This window comes from Haemorhous mexicanus, chromosome 3 (assembly GCF_027477595.1).
Source record: "Haemorhous mexicanus isolate bHaeMex1 chromosome 3, bHaeMex1.pri, whole genome shotgun sequence".
Classification (NCBI taxonomy): Eukaryota; Metazoa; Chordata; class Aves; order Passeriformes; family Fringillidae; genus Haemorhous; species Haemorhous mexicanus.
This window is the reverse complement of record NC_082343.1, coordinates 46,749,751-46,772,765: the sequence shown is the minus strand read 5'-3', so window position 1 is coordinate 46,772,765 and position 23,015 is coordinate 46,749,751. Positions and strand designations below refer to the sequence as shown.

At 39.8% G+C, this 23,015-nt stretch overlaps 1 protein-coding gene across 6 annotated transcripts in view; it reads right to left on the bottom strand.

Annotated features, from left to right (window-relative positions):
- Positions 1 to 677: 677 nt before the first annotated feature.
- ACTN2 (actinin alpha 2) overlaps positions 678 to 23,015 on the bottom strand; it is an 84,809-nt gene continuing 62,471 nt past the window's right edge. For 4 of the 6 annotated variants that reach the window (XM_059841657.1, XM_059841656.1, XM_059841655.1 and 1 more), the window contains 10 exons: positions 22,090 to 22,240; positions 15,570 to 15,678; positions 14,609 to 14,749; positions 14,279 to 14,461; positions 13,009 to 13,143; positions 12,338 to 12,517; positions 11,825 to 11,971; positions 4,373 to 4,438; positions 3,316 to 3,474; positions 678 to 1,992 (listed from right to left, as the gene is read on the bottom strand). In XM_059841657.1, the coding sequence (XP_059697640.1) occupies positions 1,834 to 1,992; positions 3,316 to 3,474; positions 4,373 to 4,438; positions 11,825 to 11,971; positions 12,338 to 12,517; positions 13,009 to 13,143; positions 14,279 to 14,461; positions 14,609 to 14,749; positions 15,570 to 15,678; positions 22,090 to 22,240 (1,430 nt within the window). In that variant the 3' untranslated portion in view covers positions 678 to 1,833. Of the gene's footprint in view, positions 1,993 to 3,315; positions 3,475 to 4,372; positions 4,439 to 5,549; positions 5,628 to 11,824; positions 11,972 to 12,337; positions 12,518 to 13,008; positions 13,144 to 14,278; positions 14,462 to 14,608; positions 14,750 to 15,569; positions 15,679 to 22,089; positions 22,241 to 23,015 lie in introns of all 6 variants that reach the window. The other 2 variants (XM_059841659.1, XM_059841660.1) reach the window with 2 other exon arrangements.

Genomic DNA, 23,015 nt, shown 5'->3' with positions numbered 1-23,015 from the left:
GAGATGGCACTGCACCATGTCATTATCAGCAGTGGCAGTAGCAGCTTCTGGCTGTGTGCAAGGCTCCATGTGCACTGTAGGAGATGAGATCCTGGCCCTAGCAAGTCCTCTGCTGGCCTTTGTACACAAGGGAGAAGGAAGAGGTATTTGGTCATTTTCTGTCTCCTCTGGCATTGTTTTAAAAGGCTCCCAACTCTACCCACCTTAACCTGCAGGGTGCCTGTTTTAGGATTGAAATCACACACAGATTTTTAATGCTTGCCACCCATAAATTTCCAAATAATGGCCAGCAAAAGCACCATTGCATACTGAACATCTGCTTTTTGCACATGAGGAAAAAGTGACATACAGAAAAGTTAAGGCCAATGTTCTCAAAAGCAGTAGTGCCTACGTCCCACTGAAATCAATCTAAGCTTGGAGTCTAACAAGTTATGGACATCTGTTCTCAGGTGACCTAAATGGAAACTCTCCAACTCATTCTGAGCTCCATCTCTCTTCATGAAACCAGACCTGTCCCTCCAGCACACAGAGACTGTTTTTCATGCAGACACAATGTATGTTCAATGAAATGTGTGACCGACTTTGAACTTTTTGCATCTGAAAACTCCTTTGATGTTCAGAAATGTTTCCAGTTCATAGAGGGAGCCACTAGGTTAATTGCCAACGACCGAGTCTCATAAGGTTTTGAAAAGCAGACTTTATTTAATAGGCACATCATTGCTTTAATAGCACTGGGCTGCACAGCTTGCTTTACCATTTGTAAATGGTTTTGTTTGATTACATTGCATTTCCTCAGTGTCAGTAGGATTCAAGTAAAAAAGTTACTGCTTTTATTCTCTGTCATTTCTCAAGATGGAAAAAAACAGTAAACATCTAGCACACAGGAGCAGGGTACAGACAGAACTGCCTGCGATGCAGCAGAGCTCAAGACAAACTGAATTTTGAGCACTGAACAGTTAAAGCTGCAAGACAACCATACTACATTTGCTCAGATGGGAGTTTGCTTTATGCAGGATAGAGATGGATGTTGCCCACTAATACATACAATAATGCATTCTTATCCTGAGAAACAAAGACTGTCCAACATAGACAAGAATGAGGGCTTCATAACAAAACAGTTCACATGAAATTAGCTTCCTTATTATTTCTGATTATAAAAGTTGTATTCCCTCAGCTGTAAAAGTTAAAGGCCTAAAAGAAAAGAACTGCTTACAGAACTCTAAAACTGCACTTTAATCAGCTTTCCCCCCTTATATTACAACTCTTGGAGACAAAAGCATAGCATTCTAGATTCTTTTTGTAATTAAGTAGTTTATGTGGTTGTTATATTTCTTCCCTGAAAATCTGCATTTTAGTATTTTATTAAATTCCACAAATAGAAGCATACAAAATCAGAAATCATGAGAGGAAAGTAATATTGCTCTGTGAAAGAAAATAGCATGACTTCTAACACAGTTTTCTGAACATCATAAAAGAAGCACATGTGGCATTGAAACATTTTGAAAATGGAGAAATATTTTGCGAGTTTCAACATTTTTAAATTTTACATTCTGTTTTCTGAATGTATATTTCCAAAATTAATATCTTTCAATTTTTAATAGATTTTCTAGCATTGCATAGGACAGACAACCTAAAACCAACAAGGCAGGTATCTAGCGTGCTGCACACTTTAATATACACTGGTTACTTCAGTTACTAGCACTTTACACTGACGGTACCCTACTGTATTTGTAAAATTTGTTTTTAAATCAGCTTGTCAAAGCTTTTGAGAAGCAATCTGGGCAATAAGGTGGGTATTTTTAGTGTCTACCATGAATACAGCCAATTACTGAATCAGAGGTCGCTCTCTCCATACAGTGCTGATGAAAAAGAGGTGTAATCCAGAGCCCCAGGAACAGAGCCCGGGCCGGTGTACGGAGGCATTCTCTTGATGCAGTACTGAGCCTGCTCAGGAGGCAGCTCTCGACGCAACTCATCTGCCAGGATATAAGGCTGGGAGGGGGAAAAGAATTTACAAATTCAGTACTGGTTCTTCAAAATCACCAAATAAATATATTTTCTGTAACTAATAAATTTTGGCATCTTGCCTATTTTTCTAAGACCAAATATTTTCCTCTGTAAACTCCATCACAAATTATGAGTTGAAGGGGGCAAATTCACCAACAAACTGCTTAGGTCAGAATGGAGTGTCAGGATATGTGGCTGTGTATGTTAGCTACCAAGCAATGTGCAGCCATGGCCACACTGCTAAAGATACAGCTGATTCCTAGATAGTATCTCTGCAGCGCACTACTGCCCCTTCTGCAGTGACAGGACAGATGTAGGTAGTTCCTGTTAGTTTCAAGGTTCTAATATATGTGTAAAGAAAGATGCGTTATTTTTCTTAATGGTTTGCATTTATGACATGAGGGATACCCTCTGTTAACAGACTTGACATTGCTTAAAATAGCAATCTAATTAAACCACTTTTTCCTGAGACCATCTTCCACATGAATTGCTACTGAGAACACGTCTGGAATTTAAAATGTGGTCCATATTAACTGAGATCACAAAATCAATACAAGCAGCTGGAATGAGAAAATCAATAGAGTGAGCTTGGGCAAATAGACCTGTACTGCTGTGATCTCTCCTTTCTCCAAAGCACAGGATTGGTTTTGTGGCAGCACTGTTTATGGCCCTGACTCCTCCAGAAGCTCTTGTGTTGACATTATACTCCCTTATATCTTCAAACACCACTCAGTCACAAGTGCATCTGGCAGTGGGGATGAAAGTATGCCAAATTCAGGAGCTTTCTCTACAAACCCAGTAACTACGGGAGACCTCCTCCTGCTGTTCCTTCTAGGATATGGATACACCACATTGCATCATCCTGTTGAGTGAGCTGTCCAGTCACAGCATGGCTCACAACCAGGTGTAGCCTTGTGCACATGATCTAGGCTATGTTCCAGAGGGCCAAACTGCATTGAAACATCCAGACAACAGCATGAAAGGCAGAACGAGTTCCCCTCTAATCAAAGCTGTGGTGTGGAAATAACCTGACATACAGTATATCCATTATACAGATCAATCATCTAAGTCTTGTCTAAGATGCCTAATTTTATGTTGGCTCTCTGATATGAGGATACACAGACCAAGCCTTGTATTCTGCACCCATTTCAGGTAAGAGCCTTGGTTCCAAACAAGAAGAAAACACAGATGCTTTCTCTGAAGTCTGACAAACTGCAAACAAAACTTCCCTATTACTAAAAGGCTTGAAACAAGAAGGGCTAAACAGGAGAGCAATTGAATCCTTGCAGCAGCAGCATGGTGACTGACCTTATCTGAAGCCAGGATTCTGAAGGAAGCTATCACTTGCTCAGCCGTGTCGGTGTCTGCCGTTTCTCTGGTCATGAAGTCAATGAAGGACTGGAAAGTGACAGTTCCTTGCCCATTGGGGTCAACCAGAGACATGATTCGAGCAAACTCAGCTTCACCCTTTCACAAAATCCAAAACAAAGAAAATGGTCACCATAATACTGATCTCCAGCAGCCCGAGCCTCTCATGAACCAGTTGGAAGTACTGGCTATAGAGCTTATAAACTATCTTCCTGACTCGGGAACATCAACAATCAGAGCTGATGAAATCTGCACCTTAAATGCCCACCCCACTTCTGTAAAAAGGACTGTGCTTTTGGAAAGTGTATCCTTTGTCCTAAATACATAATATGTACCTTCCAATTAAATGTCACCATCTTCTCTCCCTCCCACCATCCCACAATACCTGTTTAGCTTGTTCTAACTTAACACTTCATTTTCCATCTCATCCTAAATCCATTGTAATTTAGGTACCATGCAGGGAAGTGAAACAATAGCCCAACAAGCAGGGTAGTCACACATAGACCCACAGAACTAAGAAGGGAAACAATTCTGAAAATTTTATGCCAAATACAGGACAGCTTAACTAAGGATAATCTCTTTCTTTTCCATAAAAAGGGTGAATTTCAGAGGAAATTTTTAGAATAAACAATTGAAGCAAGGAAAATGTAACCCCCAAGGCAAGTTTACGAAAATTAAACAGTATCAAACTCATTCTTCATCATGCAGGTAGAAAAGGAGAAATTTACAAAAACATCAGTTTAATCACTGTTAATTTCAGTTTTTAAAGTTTCATTAATTGAAAGAGCAATGCAGTGCACCACAGAATATGGGTTGTGAGTGTCTTGTTTTACTTTTAACTTCCCTTTTAACCATTTGAAAACAAAAAGCAAAGAAAGTACTATCTCTAGTGTGAATAACATTAGTATCCTCTCTATTTAGATAAGCTTTAGTATTGCTGGGGTTAATGTTTTAGCTGCGAGCAGAATCAGTTGACATTTTTTCTTAAAGCTCGTACCAAATCATAACCCATTGAAATTAAGCAAGCTCTGAAATCATCATGGTCCATCAATCCATTCTTCCTCTATTGACCAAAACAACGTAAGGAATATAGAAGGGAGGGTTTGAAGAATCCAAGGTAATTTCCAGAGAGATGATGAGTTTGGACCATTGGCATATTGGATCCAGTGCATGAACAGTATTCATTGATGTTGCCCAATCACGTCACCAGAACCATCATCAGTTTTAAAAAAAGCGGAAGAAGTAACTAACATATTACACACAGGAAAGAGACATTTTCACCACAAAAAAAGTAACATCAGGAAAGGTCAGGGGAGAGATAAGGGAGGAGATGAATGGGACAAGAATACAGAGAACACAACCAGAGAAGACAAAGAGAAGAGCGAGGAGAAAAATTTGTTACTAAATTAGTCAAACTCAGTAGATGCTCAAGCTGCCTCCCTGATTACGAAATATCTTTGAAATGTTCTGTGTGGAATCTCTAGCAGCCAAAAGTAAAGTGAAAAACAATGAAATACTTCATTCCAAGGCCAAAGTAAACACATTATGAGAGCAGTCTGCTGATATATGGGAAATAAATACAGGGATTTTCCTTCTGACTGCAGGCTGTCAAGACCCTGAATACAGCAGAGATGTGCATACTGGCTTAAAGGATAAGACCTGCAAGACTTAGGAGATCAGTGGAAGACCTTGTATGAAATGAGGTTGCTCATTTTCCAGGCAATAACATATCTGCAACATTTTAGACTTGAGGATGAGTAAACACAAAATGGCATGAAAGTAAGAAGGTAAATAAATCTTTCCTCCGTGCTGTGATAGATTGCAGTGGCTTGGAGAGAACTGTGTCATCCTGTATTAGGAGAGTGCTTAAGAGAACTTGTATTGAGTCTGAGGAAAGGAAAATTGACAGAAGTCTGAGTGCAAGAAGCATAAGAGCTCTCCTAGTTATCTAGTAGTGTCCAAATAAAATATCTCAAACCAAGTAAAACAAACTGAAAAATCTTTGAAAAATGAAAAAATACAGCTCAAAGTGATCCTGACAGTCCAGCTAAACCAGATGTCCTCCCAGAGGCAGAATCTTTTCAAAGCATTATGACCAACAGACTGGAGTTTAAACATGCAATCTTTTTGGCTATTGTTACATCTGAAAATAGAATTATTTTATTTTCCTCTACCTGCAAATCATTTCCAACCTGTCCTAGACTGATGAGGCAGGCTTTAAATTCATCAGACTGTAGATTGTCAGATTCGTCCTAGCATCGCATCACAGGCCATGCATTGGGGAAGGGGAAAGGAAAGAAAAGTCACAGATCAGGTTAGTTGGTTAGCAAAGAACCTTCTATTCACAAATTAATAATCACATTCTTCCAGATTTTCATGGAAATGTAATGTCAACATATGCAATGAATTACCTAAAAAGTGTGCAGTTTTTGCAGTTTCATACTTTAGACTTTTTCTTAGTAGAAGAGAGTCCTCACTTCAACTACAGAGTTAAAACTCTGCTTCCTTCCATCTTTTTTTTTTAGTACCTTTACTGACAAGGCAGATTTCATTCTATGAACTTCCATTTGCTTCCTTCCTTTTCTGTTGTCATACTGGAATAGCCTGCCTGGGGAGGTGGTGGAGTCACCATCCCTGGATGTGTTTAAAAAAAGACTGGATGTGGCATTTGGTGCCATGGTTTAATTGAGGTGTCAGGGAACGGGTTGGACTCGATGATACTGAAGGTCTCTTCCAACCCAGTAATTCTGTGATTCAGTGAATGTGAGATGCAATAAAAATATCACTGAACCCAGGCAAAACATGTTTTCCCCTCTCAATTACTGTTACTTCATTCTTGATCTGGTAATACTACTTAATATAATATGCCTATCTCAAAGAAGATAAGTACAAAATAAATTTATAATTGACAACTTTTTTCAGTTATCTGTCTTCTTTAACAATATATATAGTCAGGTTTTGCTTTGAAAACTGACTTAAAAAGCGCCATTGAATTCCAGGTTAAATGGTTCCTAGTAAAACCACATCAAACTGGAACATGGTTTTGAACCAATATATTTTTCTATTTTGCAGGTGAAGAAAGTCGCACTAACTTCTTAAAAACAGACTGGCTTGTCTTTTGCTTCTGTTCATACAAAATGTGGCCTATCAGAGGGGTACTTTAGAGTGAGTTAACATAAATACAATTAAGGAGATATTCCAAGATGAAAAATTATTATCCTTATTGATTTTACAGACAGTTTGGAGAAGATCCAAGGTTTTCTGTCTGCTACGTACTTGCCTGCTAGATGAATAATTTATTTTTGAACATTTCTATACAGCTATGCATAGGTAAAATTATACAAGTTTAACAAATGCACTGGGCTTATTTAATATACTAATAGGATGAAGTGGTGCTTTAGTAAGTTAATAACACCATGCATTTTTAAAATATCATGCTGTTATTGATTCCCTCTGCATCAACATCCACCAGCCCCATAAGAGAAAGATGAAAAATAACAGTGGGAAGTCAATGAAGAGGAAAAAAGCAAAGTTACAAATCTGGAGCAGCATTTAGTTAAAAGCCATAATCACAGTAATTTCTAGCCTTTAATATTTCCATTTTATATGATTCCTATAAAGCTACGATGATGCTATAAAGCATTCAAAATGGCTTATTTTATTATTCTCACAATGTTAATCTAGGCTGGTTTGAAACTTTCAAAAGCTGTCCTGGAAACAGGCTATGGCAGGTCCCACCAGGGGTGAAGTTACTCATTTTACCTCAGTTCTAAAGCTGAAGATACTTCTGTGTGACTCCAAACAAAATGATACAAAAATGGGAGCTAAGAGCAAAATCCTGCCCCTCCATCTCCTTTAGCTGGTGTTGGGGGAGGATCACCAGCGACCACCCCATCCACGGTGGGTGGGTGGGCAGTGTGTGCAGGAGCTGCCCAAGCAGGCACACACAGCAGCAGGAGCTGAGGCAGTGAAGGGCAGATGGCAGTGAGGGGCTGGCATAAGCTCCAAGATCCCTTTTTCTTCAGGAGAGAAGTGCAGTGGTTGTGCTGCAGCTCAGAACAGTCATATGGTTAAGTGGGACTCCCTAGTGAGGGTCCAAGTAGTGGTGCCAAGTGCTATAGCAGGTTTTCACATTCTTGTAGTGAAATTTTCAAATCTTCATCATATGTTGCCTAAAAAACATCTTTGAAGTATATCAGAGTTTCGTGGAATTCAATGGCATTTTGCAATTAAGGCATAAATCAAGCCCATGTCAAGGCTTTCTCAATTGGAAATGGTTCTTGACATTTACTTTTATTGTTTGCAGACCAACATTAGGAGCTGAAATTAATCTTTTAACAAATATAAATAACTTAGCCTTGTTTATTTTTTCCTTCCGATACAAAGAAAAACACTAAAATCTCCTTCATGTTTCATTATTAGTCCCCAGAAATCTTTTCCCTTCTTCTTGTGATTTATATGTGACCTTAAAAAACAAGTGAACTTCTGAGTCAAACTAATCCATTCTTAAATATGTCCTTAATTTTCCTGAATGCTAATCGACCTGCATAAGCCTAAACATATGATTCCTTTAATAGAGAGCTGTTGTTTTTGTTAGCAAAATATAGGGTGGCATGATGCTATTTTTCTGCATGCAGAGCTCCTACTTGAAATCTGAGGTTTGCAGTAAAATCAATAGTAGAATGTATTAGCAGCCATTAAAATAGTACAGGCAGAGCAGCTGCAGATATTTCACTACATACTTTGCAATCTTATTTAGAATTTACTAAATATACTGAATCTGAAAAAGGAATCCCTGCATAAAGAGATGTCAAAACCAGTGACTGACAACCTATCTGTGTGGTATCCTCATTTGGCACATACCATTATTCAGCTATGCACCATTTTGAACACTTCTAAACCGCTTCTGTGATTCAGACATTGTGTCCCACTTTCTCTTTTTTTCTCCATGCAGTCACATTAAGGAAGGAAATATAGCAGCAATGCTAAAGATTTGTATTTATAACTACAACTAGACTGTGCCTTCAGGCACAATTTCTAGCAAGGACTGGGGCAGCAGTGGTAAGCAAGGGTAAGCATCAGCACCCTCAGGAATAACCTCTGGGGCACCAGCATATGTACATGTCTGCTGGGAACACAAGAGCCAAGAGGGCTCTCACCCCCATGAGCCAGGGGAGAGAGCTTGTTTGCCACTTGCCTTTTCGAGGATGACTTGTAAAGCTCTCTGTGCCAGCACATCTCTGCTGGGGATGCACTGAAAGAAGCCTGACTCTTCCTGCCCTTGTAATTCTCACATGCACTGTGAGAATTTTTTTAATATATTCTTCCCAGGGAGAAAGACAGGGGTTCCTTTCTCAGATTCACAAGTAAAGGGAGTTGTTTCTAGAAGCACCCTAAAAAGAGGTTTTAGATTTATGTATACCAAAATACATACTTTAAAATGGGGAAAGGAATTGCATATTAGTACTTTGCTGACATCCTCAACACACACTGTCAGACATTAAGAAATGTCTTAAATGTGAGAAACGCCACACAAGTCAGAGCTATACCATGCATAAATTATTCTGTGGTACTTAGATATTTAAAGCCTCCTTGTCAGTGACAGTATTAATTTTTGGGATCCTTTCTGGCTATTCATCATGGTGAACAGCAATCCAATCCTTCAAGGTATTTTTAAACTGTATCAGGCATTCAGAAATGCTGCTAAGAGGCACAAAATTTTTACATATATTGTTAATTCCATCTGACACGAAGAAGACAGTATTTTTCATGCTACTGCTTATGTTCAGATAATCCAGTTTTATCTTCATTGCTATTTAAGGAAATCAAAACAATAAAATAATCCATTACTTCTTTCTCTGTCTAAAGATGAACAAATATAAAGTCTTCGTTATTTTATGTACACTGAAGTAACTTTGAAGCACCCTGAGTTGCCTTCATTCACCAACACTAAATATTCAAATGTGCAAGGACACAAGAAAGCTAGAAAAATGGAAAACAAGCCTGTCTTTCTCCAATATGTTTGTTCAAAGTCTTCTTCTAGCCTGTGCAGATTGAGTTGCATCTGTCCATTAAGTAACAGTGTAATTTAATCCTTATAAACTTCTCTTTTATCAGTGTTTCTGCTATCTGTTCCCTGCATAAAGCCTGGCTTGATGGTTGAGTCATTTTAGATCTTACCTTCTTCCTTTCTTTAACTTGCATTATGCTACAGAGAAAATAGCTCTGTCAGTGCAAAAGTCCACCTAGACCAGTTTCCCATGTTTGATTCTGAGGGATGGGGTATACTCAGTTTGTAAAACGATGCTTTCCTTATGTGATCCTTCCAGACCTGTCTTCTTAAGCCATTGGATTATATCTGTCATGGGGAAAGGCAGGGTCTACAGCTAAACTTGCAGACCAGGCCCAGGTTGCTGAGGCCGCAGAAGCAGATGAGGATGTATGACAGATAAAACATCTGTCTCCTTCTGCTTCTGACCTGGCCATTCAAGCTTCCTGCAACAGGAGCCAGGACAGAAGGGGCACAGCCTAAAGCCATGACCCATTATAGCCTGAGGAAGGAGACAGTCAGGGGCAGGTAAGAATCTAAGAGCTAGGAAGCAATTTTGTGATACACATTAGTGTTGTAGCCCATCTCCAGTGTGCTAGCAGCTGTGTGACACAACCACCTTCTTCCAGGTCATACAACCTTTCCTAAGGCCTTGATCTGTGTTATGCTTTGGTATTTCAGTGTCTTACTGCATCTGCAAAGCCTCAAAATCCATAACAGTAGGGCTGGTTGGTATAGGATTTAGCTTCTCCCTTCAAGCAGTCTGAGGCACCAAGAGCTGACTGCGATATTTCCTCAGCTGCTGAGCCAGCCTGGCTGCAAGCGGGACAGAGAACTCACCTATGAACTACAAAGGTACAGGGATGCTAGAAATGGCCATCTAGTGTAAAACAGACTTGAATTCAGTCACTTTGCCTCCTTATCTTCAGGGAACTGTCAAATCTTTGTGCAAAGACCTTGGTTTCCCTCAGAGAAGTCTCTCAAGTACAGGCATGTAATTTATCCAGGCCTGGTACTTTGTCTGCTTTTAACAGCTCTAATTGCCCAATTATCTGCTCCAGTGCATTGGGAAAACCATTTGGTATGCTACTTCCTTCCACCCCAGGAAAACTGTCTCTGCTTTTGTGATGTCTGCTTCCTTAGAAAATACAAAAGAGAATTATGCTGTACTAGAATCACATTAAGATTTTTCCATAAAATCCGTTCCTAGTTCTGTGTAGCTACATTTCCCTATGCTTGTATGTTTCTTTAGCAGGCAGAGGTTTGATGATTCTGGTCTTCTTCCTTAACAGTTAGGGGTATTATAAAGAAGTTTTAGTAAACTGACTATCAGCATCTATTCCATATCAAATGAAAGTGCACACATGGGCAACAAATTTGAGTCGAGTTGGACAAACAGGATCTTAGTGAAAAGAAAGTGGCATTTTGCTGTGCCCTGAAATGATCTGAAGGACTAACTTGACAGACTGGTGCTGCATTATAAGTTTTTTTCAGTATTTGAACTGTGAATTTGGTTTTAAAGGTGGGTTCTTGTGAGCACAGAGCCATCAGAACTAACTCATGTTCAGATTGTTCTCCAACTGCAAATGTCAGATCCCCATCTGCATATATTTTGCTATTGTGTATATTAATAGTTATCTTGATAACACTCTGTCCATGAATACTGCATAACTCACAGAAGTGAGTTAAGTTTCTTCACAGCACTGTTTTCCTTCCTACTTTTTTATTCATCCATATTTAGATAACTAAAAAAAGTAACAGCCTCTTATTTCCCACATACAGCCAGAAAAATAAAGGATATTCCTGGACAGCTGTAAGTGTCCCAATTATACTCTCTACAAATACATTTTAGGGAGACAAGCTGTAATTCAAAGGGGGGGAAAAAAACCCTCTGTGATATAGATTACAGCTAAATTTAATATGATGGAAACAACAGCAAGTACTTAGAACACACTGTACAGTCTTAAAATAAAAGGGTCCTCGTATTTTCCAAAACACATGGATTTATGCAGTTCTGCTTATTATTTGAGCAAATATTAAATCATATTAGCAGAGCTCTAATTCTGCATTGCATTTAAAAAGCAAAACTTAATCTTTAATTTATGTGCACAATGCTACTAGGCTGTGGGGAGCCCTGGGCAACAGGATCTAGCGGATGGCATCCCTGCCCAAGGTGGGGAGAGTGGACCTAGATGATCTTTGAAGTCCCTTCCAACCCAAGCCATCCCATGACTTCATAAGGCTGTAAATTCTTTCTTAACTGATCCTTTTTTCTCTTTTAAAAAGAGCCCATTGCTAGTGCATTTTCAGGTTTTTTAAAAGGCTTAAGTTTGGGATGCCAAGAAACTCACTTTTGGGGAGAATAAATATTGCTAGTTGAGAAAAGCAGGAGTACTGTACCCTGTCAAAGTGATTGAATGATGCTCTGAAGTCATTCATCTGTTCCTGGGTGATACCCTTGGCATCTCTTGTGAGGATCTGAGTCTCAACCTCATTGATAGTGCGAGCAATGGTGGTAAGCAGGAGCTCCCATCCAACACGGATGTGCTGTGAGAGAGAAAATTCTGAGTTATTACAGACGCAAATATATTCTTTTAAGAGTATAAAAAGTACAGTAAGAAATAAATCACCTCTAAATATTTATGTGATACTTTTTCCATACCACTAACTCTGTATTGTGACCAAGGATCACTAAAAATAAAATGACCTTCAGAAAAATACAAAACTGGTTTCTAAATGGATACTCCTTCACTAAAAAATGAAAATAAATGAAAATAAAATAAGTCTTATGAGATTGTCAGGAAGTCTGCCAAATTCTGTCTGCTGTGGCAGTCCTTTTAAATCAGGGAAGGTAGTTACACAGCACAAGAAGACAGAATGAACTAATAAATACAAAAGGGAGTAAATTGCTACCTCCATGGTATAGTTGGTGTGCTTGTTGTCAAACACCAGGGCTTCTTGTATAAGCTGATGATCTCCTTCCAGTTTGTCAATATTGTGTTTATAATTAATGATATTGTGCTCATATTGCTTCAGCTGATTCATCTGGTCCTCCAAAGGCCCTGTCATTTCAATAGAACTGCGGGCAATTTCCTGTCAGAAAAAAAAAAAAGATAACCCCCCCAGTCCCACAAAATTTAAGCTTCAGATGTGCTAATTTGACCAATGTTCACATAAATATGTTTTATTTTTATGCTAAGAAGCAACAGTAATAACACTTTCATACAGTGGAGATGAGAAACTTTACTGTAGAAAACACATTTCAAAAGAAATGTGTCACATTTATATCTGGAATTAGTGTTGAGACCCAGTGAACCTGGTATCTTTTCTACAAAAAGCAGAAGCTAAACAGTAATTGGTTAGTGACTGATTTTTCAAAGCTGAATCTTCTGGTCCACCATCAAGGTACCACTTGTACAAAGTTCCACAAAGTTTTAAGAATAATCTTAACAGTGCTAAATAGTTTAGGCTCAAACAGCTGGTGAACTGTCATTGACTTTGCTGTTGCCCTGTATATTAAGTAAAGATGAAAAAACTAAAAATCACTTTGCTCATCAGCTTCTGCAAGAGGGTCTGGCACTCACCTCCATCTTGGTCTGGATCCATGGCCCGATGACATTGGCCTGAGCAGCAAACTGGCGGCGCAGGCGCTCGTTGGCGTGCTGGCGGGCTAATTCCTCCTGCAAGGATTGATCCCTCTGAGGCACCAGCTGCTTCACCTGTTACAGTGGGAAGGCACTAAAGGTGAGTAGGCACAATGGAATAGTTTAAAAACAAATGGAACAAGTCTACAGCTACGAATTTTCATTATTGGTCTGAAGGTCGGTATCAGAAGAACAAGCCAGACGATCACTATTTTATTTACAAATTCTGTGCTAACATGAGAAATTTGTAACATGGTCTTAGGCAGCCTGACCAGAGGGACTGACATACAGAGAGAAGAAATTCTCACCTCTGGCTGGATTCAAGTTCGAGACAATTTCACTTTAACTGCTCTTAGAGCAGTTACTTTGTTTTTCTTTTGAAAAATGAAGGTGATTTTTCAATCTCTAATTTTTCTAAGAAGAGTCAGTGCAAAACATTTTATTTGAGCACCTCCATTAGAATAGGATAACATGAGACATGTTCTGTCATGCACATCTGGAGGTCTCTTAATTCATTGCAAATGCTTTTGTTTGGCTTACCCATCTGAATTACCAAGGGAGATTCTAACCTTAATTCTTACTGCTTGATTTTTTTATTATTCATTGAGGGTGTGTTCTTGTCCATGTATGTTTCTGTTATTCTACCTTTTACACAATCATTTACCTGCAGCATTTTTTCTGTCTTGGTTCCTAATGAAATTAAATTGTGTGATTGCTCTAGGTGTCTCTCTTTAATTCCTTCCCAGTACTTTTCAGTTGCTAATGCCAATTTTAATCTAATTGGACAGAAACATTAATGGTTCCAAAGATGCTGATTTTATACAGCATATTTTGAAAAGCAGCATCTGAGTAGAAGAAACACAAAAATTACTCTTTATACTAAGACAAAGAATACAAGTTCCCTGTTCTTTTTACAGCACCTCTAGCCAGGCACCAGCTCTGCACTAGCCTCAACACATGCTTCTCTTGTCCTGGCAGAAAGCCAAAGAGGACATAGGTAATATTGCGTGACAGAAGCAAGGGATATTGTGAAGCGAGCTGGGCAAGCAGAAGGGAGAGCATAAGGTACTGTAGAAATTCATTCTGGCATCTGATGATCTAGAATAATTTAGAGATTTATTGTAAAGTTCTCTGAATATTCTCAGTAATTCTCAACTGGAAAAATGTGCTACAATGTCCTTTCTGTATTTAGCAATTTAGCATACATTACCTTTTCCCACTTGCTACGAATCTCTTCGACTGTAACAGTGCTGTAAGGATTGGTGGCACTTATTCTCATGCTGTAACTCTGGATGACTTTTTCAACTTCATTCTGGATTGACAGTATGGCCTGTCGTTCACCATCTGCCTCTGGCAAAGTAGCTTTAAATTGATCATGTGCAGAGATTAAACTCTAAAATCAGAAACAGAGAGGGAAAGCATGAAAACTCTATCATTTTTTCCAGCATCTGGAAGACCTGCTGTAAATAAGTACAGCGCCTCTCTCAGGTTCTCAAACATTCTGACTACTGGGTGTAGATACAGGAAATAATAGAATTACCTGAATTTCCTCTATGCTATGAACAATAAACATGTCCTGTAGGTCTTCCATAGCACCTTCCATCCAGTTGTTGAAAGGAGCAGCTCTTTTGGCAAACTCCAGGTGAAGCTGATCGATTGTTTCAAGCAGTTTCTCCGTCCTCTGCACAAGTTGGAAAAAGTGCATTCTTTTGTTATCGGGACAAGATCTAGCTCCACACATACCACATACCCACCCAGAAACAAAGTCATGCCTCATTTTTTGAAATGCATTTGATTGCATTGACTGATTTCACCACCTGCTTTAAGGATTCCCACTCAAGGCAATAGGATTAATTGCAGTAGAAGTACTCTCTTATCCAACACATCAAAAGGAGTGGCTGTATGCCTGTGAAGTATAATACTAATATTTTAAGTATTTTTATATACATTATTTGGATCTATCTGCAAATGAATTAAAATGCTAATTTTGATTTACTAGTTTATTTTAAGTACAAAAAGGAAGAATTACACATTTCCCACCTTGGCATTTATGTGTGTGACTTCCTCTTTTCCAAAAGAACAAGGTTTTGCAAAGTATCTCAGTGCTTTGAAATACTCACTACCAAAAATTTACCTACTGCTGGACAGAAAGGTATGCAAGACTACAAACTCAGACTGGTATGAAAAGGTAACCAACCAAGAGCTTTTTCAGCCTTGCTGGACATCAGATTCCCACAGAGGGGTGCTACAAACCACATGCCATTTGTTGCTGCATTAGAACTGTCTGTGGCAGCTCAGTACTGTCAAGTCTACTCTGAGTAATTCTGTCCATTTGCAAGAGTAACCACACCAAAATTAAATGAAGATCTGAGGAAGGGGTTTTTTTTGCTATTTGGACTCCAAAGTGGATTCTCAAAGGCACCATTTCCAGATCTGAAATAAATGGTTCATTTCCCTCTCCCTTCCTCAGCTGAGCTGCTGGTCCTTATTTTAGGGTTTACCTCCAGTGCCTCTCTCCTTTTCTGAGTGAGTGTTCCCAGACTGTCCCATTGGTCACATATCTTTTGACATCTATCATTGACACTTGCAGCATCATGGTAGTCCAGTTCACTAGGAGAGAGCAAAGGCAAAACTCTGTGTGACTTTTTGTAAGACAGGAGCAGTGTCCACACATCCACTCGCCTTCAACAGTTCTTCCCCTCTTCTTTGCAATATTTTTCCTAAGGTAAGCAAGTGTTGCAGTACAAACATTGTGTTTAGGCATTCAGCATTTCAAGAAGTACAGCACAGGAACAGGATCAATCCCCTCTGTTCTGAGAAAAATCAAGTGACATGCAGGTATTAATCACAATTAAGGTGTCCAAGAATCTTTGTCACAGCTGTTCCTGTGACACAAGCAATTTGATCCCCTGATGGTCAGAATGCTTGGTCTTCGGTCTTGGTCTTTAACAAGTTTGCAAAGATTGGTACCTTTATTAATAATTGGCCTGAAACATCCACTTTGTTTTAAATAATCCAATGATCCTTTCCTTATATGCTTTGAAATTATTTAACTGAGAAACACAAATGAGGTTGCATTCAAAGCATAATCTCTCACAAGCCTGGCAATACTAATAGGGGCTCCCAAGATCTGGGGAGCAGAGAACAACTTCCATCTTCCTCTCCAGGATCTCCTCACAGATCTACATCCCAGAACTGGCTGCTTCAGAGAACAGGTGTCTCCAGACCCACATATGCCACCAGGATGAATGAGTGCATTCACAAAGGACAGCAGTTACCATTGCTTTTTCACCTGCTTAATAGGCTTGTATCAACCTGAAGAACGCAACTTACTGTTCAGCCTGAGAATGGAATACATTTTCCAGGTTATGTCCTGAGATTCTGGACTGACTCTGCTTCAAACTGAACTTTTGATCTCAGTGGCAAATGAAAATCATCCATAATACACATGTTCAACACTTTGGAAACTCCCTTTTATTGGTGCATCACCATCCATTGAATTTAGCTCTTGGCTTTGCCTTGAGAACACTCTGCCCAGTACTAAACGTTACAGAGACTGCAAATATGTGACACATGGCAATAATGAATCTAAGGTTTACTTGAGGCTTGAACAAGACAGCAAATGCTGATAGAATTTGTTCCCTTTTTGTCTGAGCATTCTTCTCTAGGCAGTTGGCAAGAAGAATGAGCAGATCACACTGCCAGTAATACAGAGAATCACAGAGGACAAAATGAGAACAGAGGCAGCTTTCCTCTGTGAAGCCAGAGGCCAGAAGCCAGCAGCTCTGTAGGCCAGGGGCAGTGTTCATGTTTCCTCTTCTAAGCCCAGTCAGAACAATCTGGTTTGGGAAAAACCTGACAAGTATGAGAAGCATTCTGTTTAAAAGAAGCTTCAGATGTGCTGCAATCAAATGGCTGTTGAAAGTCAAGAATGGTAAGACAGGTAAAAACAATACCATAACAGAATCACAGAATTACAAAATCACAGAGTGGGTCAGGTTAGAAGGGACCAGAGTGGGTCATCTTAGAGCATGTTACAGGATTGAGGCCAGGCAATTTTTAAATATCTCCAGAGAGGGAGACTCCACAACCTCTCCCGACAACCTGTTCCAGTGCTTCACTCTGACAATGAAGAAGTTATTCCTCATATTCAGATGGAATTTCTTGTGCATCAGTTTCTGCCTGTTGCCTCTTGTCCTATTGCTCAGCTCCACTGAGAAGAGCCTGGCTCCATCCTCTTGGCACCCTCCTTTTAGATACTGATAGACATGGATGAGGTCCCTTCTCAGTCATCTCTGCTTGAGGCTGAACAGGCCCAGCTCCCTCAGCCTTTCCTCATAAGAGAGATGTTCTAGTCCCCTCTTCCTGTCTGTATCCCTCCACTGGCCTGCTCCATGTCTCTCTTGTACTGAGACTCCCAGAACTGGACCCAGGATTCCAGATGTGGCCTCACCAGGGTTGAGTAGAGGGGTGGGATCACCTCCCTCGACCTGCTGGCAATGCTCTTCCTAATCCATCCCAGGACACCATTGGCCTTCTTGGCCACAAGGGCACTGCTGGCTCCTGTCCTGTTGTCCACCAGGACCCCCAGACCCCTCCTTCTCCACAGAGCTGCTTTCCAGCAGCTCAGCCCCCACTCTGTGCTGGTGCAGGGGCTTTTCTTCCCCAGGTGCCTTTGCTGCTTGTGCCTTTGATAAATTTCAGTCAGTTCTTGTCTGCCCAGCTCCCCACCCTGCCGATGCAGCCCATCAGAGCCCATAGACTTGTAAGATGTCAAGTTTGCCTAGGTATTCTCTAATCTAATCCTCTGAACAATTTTAAAAAATAACAAAAACAACCCAGAATTGTCAAAGTAAACTCTCATATGTGAAGAGAAAACTGCCAGCAAGTCACACTGTACAAGGGCTCCTTAACTGGAAAACTCACTTCCTTCTTTGGAAGCCTTTACATTAGCCTTCAAGGGGTACAACAAAAGCCACTTATCTGCTAAGAAATTTTAAGTCAGAAGAGTAGAGTCTTGGATAAAAATGGCTGAGATTGATTTTGCTGTCAGGAGCTTTTGGCTGAAAGTTGGGGGTTTTTTTTCATTATAGCATATTAAGTTTATTAGATTATGTTCCTGAGTGAGCAAACTTTATTTTTGCTTCAATGGATCACTTGTCTCCTTTTGTCAATTAAGGGTAAGGGCAGGTGTCCTTCCATGAAAGTGAGGGACTGATTGTACCAGCTGTGGTCAAAGTCCTGGAAGGTGATACGCCACCTTCCTCCACAAGCTCTGCCAGGGAGATTCAGTCATTCCCCGTAAGATCTCTACTATCCTGTTCCTTCCAGGGATATATGCTGTGGACAAATAGGTAGGAGAATAATATCAAAACAACTTTTAAAAAGGGCACCCATGGTGCTAACTAACTAAATCCTAAGTTAGTTTACCAAGTGGCATTAAGCAGTGTAGCTCCACTACCTTTCTGGGCCTGCTGTCATTTACTTCAAGTAAGTATATTGTAGGTATTCAAAGAACATTTTTTCTGCTCAAAGCAGGAGCAGAGGAAGTAATAACTCATCAGAGATTAATTAGTTGGAAATAAAATACAGGCTTACATTCCCTGTCCTATTAATTTTTGTATCTTTCTCAACGTTGAAGAGACTAGATTTACATTTTGTAAAAGTTTTTACTTTGCAGTGTGTGAAGTACTGCTTCTCATGTGTTACAGATCTTCTAAGAGAACAGTCTTTCTATTTGTTCAGCCACTTGAAACCTACAGCCTTGGGAATTTAAAAGTCATTAAGTTATCACTACTGATCTTACAAGTAACTCAATCTTATCTGTGAAAAATTAAAAATTCAGTCAAATTTTGACCTGATCCAGAAAAGCACTTAAGTGTGAGCTCACTTTGGGAACACTGATAGTGCCACAAAAATAACCTGCTGAGCAACATGCTTTAGCAGTGCTTCAGAACGAGGCTCATGTTAACCATGCACGTAAGCACAATTTGAGCCCAGGTCTCCAGACTCAAAATGACCCTAAAATCAGTCTTACAGATAATGGTCTGCTTGGCTGAAAATCAGTCACTATACTACAAGCGATGGATATACAAGAAACTACATTCCAAAATTTTTGTCTTGATGATTGAAAACATTGAAATGAGCACATAAGATCATAAATTAAAATGGGTTTTTATAGCACAGCTCACTCAAATGAGCATTTACTATGTCATAAATGGCAAATCTCATTTTAGAAATGCCTGTCCCCTTCAGCTTTGTATAAAGCCCTCTCCAAGCCCTGTCATGCCTCTTTGCCAAGGCATATCTAAGTTTATATAGGCTGGGAACACAACAATCTTATAGCAGCATCCTGGCTGGAATTGCCTGTTTGCATACACACATAAATTCTCTATCCAAATAGCATTGATCAACAAGCTTTAGCAACTTTAACCTTAAGTACACAGTGGACTGAGCTGTAGCAGAAAATACCCAGACAGGAAACTGTGACTAGTAGAGTTCAAGGTCATACAGAAATAGTTCTCCTTTGAATTGCAACATTAGGCATCCAAGAGATTGATTAAAATCAAACATGGAGGTGTACTGACTTGGAATTTAGACACAGACGATGATGCTTTCTGTAAGGGCCTGCTCCAGTGATGAGAAAAAAAAAACAACCCACCAAGCAAACAAACAAAAATCAATAAATAAATACCCACACTGACTTCAACAGGCTTTATATCAGATGCCAATACACATTTCTTAGCATTCAGACATTAGTCCTTCTTGAAAAATATGGATTAAGAAAGAAATTAGCATTTTCCTCCATAATTTTATTGTGGGAGGAATTATGTATAAATAATTAAAATCAGTATTTACACAGAAGCTGCCCATTTGCTTGCAGCCAGTGATAAAATCTGACCTTTATGACCTTTCATTCAGTGTTCCCCACAGGCATTAAGCCTAATTGAGTTACAGAGTCACAGTGAAAAATCAGGCATTGCTAGCACCATTGTATGGAGAAGCAGAGGAGTCAAATTAGAGCATCTCTTAATGCAATCAGCTTTCAGCACCTTTGCAGCCCAGGCCACAAATAACTTGTTTTACTTCACGCAGCAAATTACTGAAACAACTGAGAAGAGACAATCCCAAAATAGACAGGATACAGTGCTCACTGGCGTCACCAGAGGTAAAGGACAGAGGGTTCAAAACACTGGTAAGCAGATGCTGTGCTATGTATGCTACACTCCCAAAGTTTCTCATAATCCATAAAGCTGAAGCTGAATTAGCAATGATTAGGTGCTACAGAAACTTTCTTTAGTATAAAGAGAAACAAATCTCGGGGCAATCCCAAGCACAAATAGAGGCTGGGTAGAGAATGGATTGAGAGCAGCCCTGGGAGGAAGGACTTGGGGATGTTGGATAGGACAAGAAGCTAAATATGACCCAGGCCATGGGCACTCCCAGCCCAGAAACCAAATGTGTCCTGGGCTGCATCCAAAGCAGTGTGGGCAGCAGGGCCAGGAAGGGGATTCTGCCCCTCTACTCTGCTCTGGTGAGACCCCACCTGGAACCCTGCATCTGGCTCTGGGATCCCCAGAGAAGACATGGACCTCTTGGAGCAGGTCCAGAGAAGGGACACAAAGATGATCAGAGGGGTGGAGCATCTGTCCTAAGAAGACAGGCTGAGAGAGTTGGGGCTGTCCAGCATGTAGACAAGGAGGTTTTGGGGATACCTTATAGCAGCCTTCCAGTGCCTAAATGGGACTTACCGGAGAGCTGGAGAGGTATTTTTAACAAGGACAAGGGGGAATGGTGTTAGACAGCAAGAGGGCAGGTTTGGACGGGATATTAGGAAGAAATTCTTTACTGTGAAGGTAGTGAGGCCCTGGAACAGGCTGCCTGGTGAAGCTGTGGATGTCCCATACCCAGAGGTGTTCAAGGCAAGGTTGTATGGGTCTTTGAACAACGTGATCTAGTGGAAGATGTCCCGGTCCATGATAGGGGTCTTGGAACTAAATGATCATTAAGATCCCTTCCAACCCAAGCCATCCTATAAAGTAACTCCACAACAGAGATCAAGGCATGCCAGAAAGTGTTTCATGATCTCACACATTCAGGGCAATCTCCATCCTCTGTGGTTTTTTTTCTGATTTCTTTCACATTAACCAAAGCACATACTTAGTCTGCCCACTATGCTTAATTTTTCTTCCTTTAAATAATCCTGAAGATGGGATTTTTCTTTTAAATCCATTTGAATTACACAATTACTGTAAGTTCTGCTGCTATCAGATATGAACTACATTTTTAGACAAGTATCTGATTTTTAATTGTTAATAAAGATGGAGCTGTTTGTGAATCATGGTCCTTCACAAAGTGAAAGAAGGGCATGTTTCTAAGATTTCGTTTCTGAGCAGTAACTGTTCTGCCTGTTCAAGGTGAGAAATTGAAACTTGGAGAGCTGAAGCCAAGGGCAGGAATCTGAGAGCAAATTATTTCGTTTCCAGTGTCCCTTCTGTAAAAAATGTAAAATGGAGAAAATGGCACTTCCAAATATAATACCAAGAGATTGCAAAAATAAGCATATTAGAGACAGTTAAATCTTCAGGGATGTGAAGCCTTTTGAAAGGACCAATATTCTTGTGAAGATACTTGATCTGTAATTTGTGCAAGTGAAATTATTTTCTAGGTTAAGCAACTCATAGCCCGTACCTCTCAGCAGACCATATGAACTGAGAAATAAACACCTCCAGGATTCACATCAACCCACAATGGACTCATGGGTAGAGCTAATCTAAAATATTACTGTGAAGTCAAGTTGAAAATGTTTCTTTTCAAATAGTTTTGTTCAGTTGAATATCTATATTTGGTAGGGGGTAAGGGGGAGATGAGGGAAAGGTCTCAGTGACCAGCTCAGATAATATACTTATGAAGCTATGCCTGGAATTCCTACGTTGGTACCTATGACACTATCAAATTCATTGGAAAGAGTTTATCGCAAAGTTAAATGTCAGCAGCTGCAAGCCTTTAAATGGAACATACTTCAGCTCCTGGGCAATGGCAGCGATCTGTTCCACCCTGTCCTGGTGAGCAGCCAAATCGCTCTCAAAAGCTTCATGTTTCCTTAACATGGCACGGACTTCTGTCAGAGAGGCAGACTCATAATCCTTCTGAAGCAAGGTCTGCTCTTTGCCTGAAAGAGGAAATGAAAATATTACTCATTTTTTAGCAATTTATTTGTTAGGAAAATCGTACCTTTAATCAACTTTTTAGTTCAGGCATGGTGAAAATCATATCTATGAAATTAAATCCTGCCCCCACTGAAATCAGCAGCAAATTGTCAGCACATGTTAATTAGAAACATATATTTTTAAAGCTCTCACAGTAACGTCCCGGTTTTTGCATAGGCAGCTTATACAGGTCTAACATAGAGAGTACTACATTGCTGGAGAAACTGGCATAAAAATGGTATATTAGCAAAAACTGTATCTCTAAACCACTGTGATAATTTTTTGTAGAATAGACTTAAAAAAACAGAAATTACACTGCTATGCTCAGCTTCACTCTTACTAATGATTTGTTACTCTTTTTTATGTACTGCCTTCAATTCATTAGTCATTTCAGCACTTAAAAAAAAAAAACAACCTGAGATGTGTGACTGCCTTTTGTATCGAACTCTGAATTTTAAGTGGAAAATGCCAACTCACCTACAAAAGGCTAGAGAAACAAAAATTAAATAGAAACTGAAATACTACTGCTGAGTAGCTCCTGTGTTGGACAACTGAATCCACACAGGCCCTGCAGCTGCACTCACCACATGGCATGTGCAGCTCTGTGAATCCTAGAGCCAGAAGCCACTATTGTTCCACTTGCTGTATACCAGCTTATGTGAAGTTTTCCCTACACAACAGCTATGACTTTTCACCATGAGTAGTTTATGCTCAGAAAATCAGCTCTCAAGGCTGATA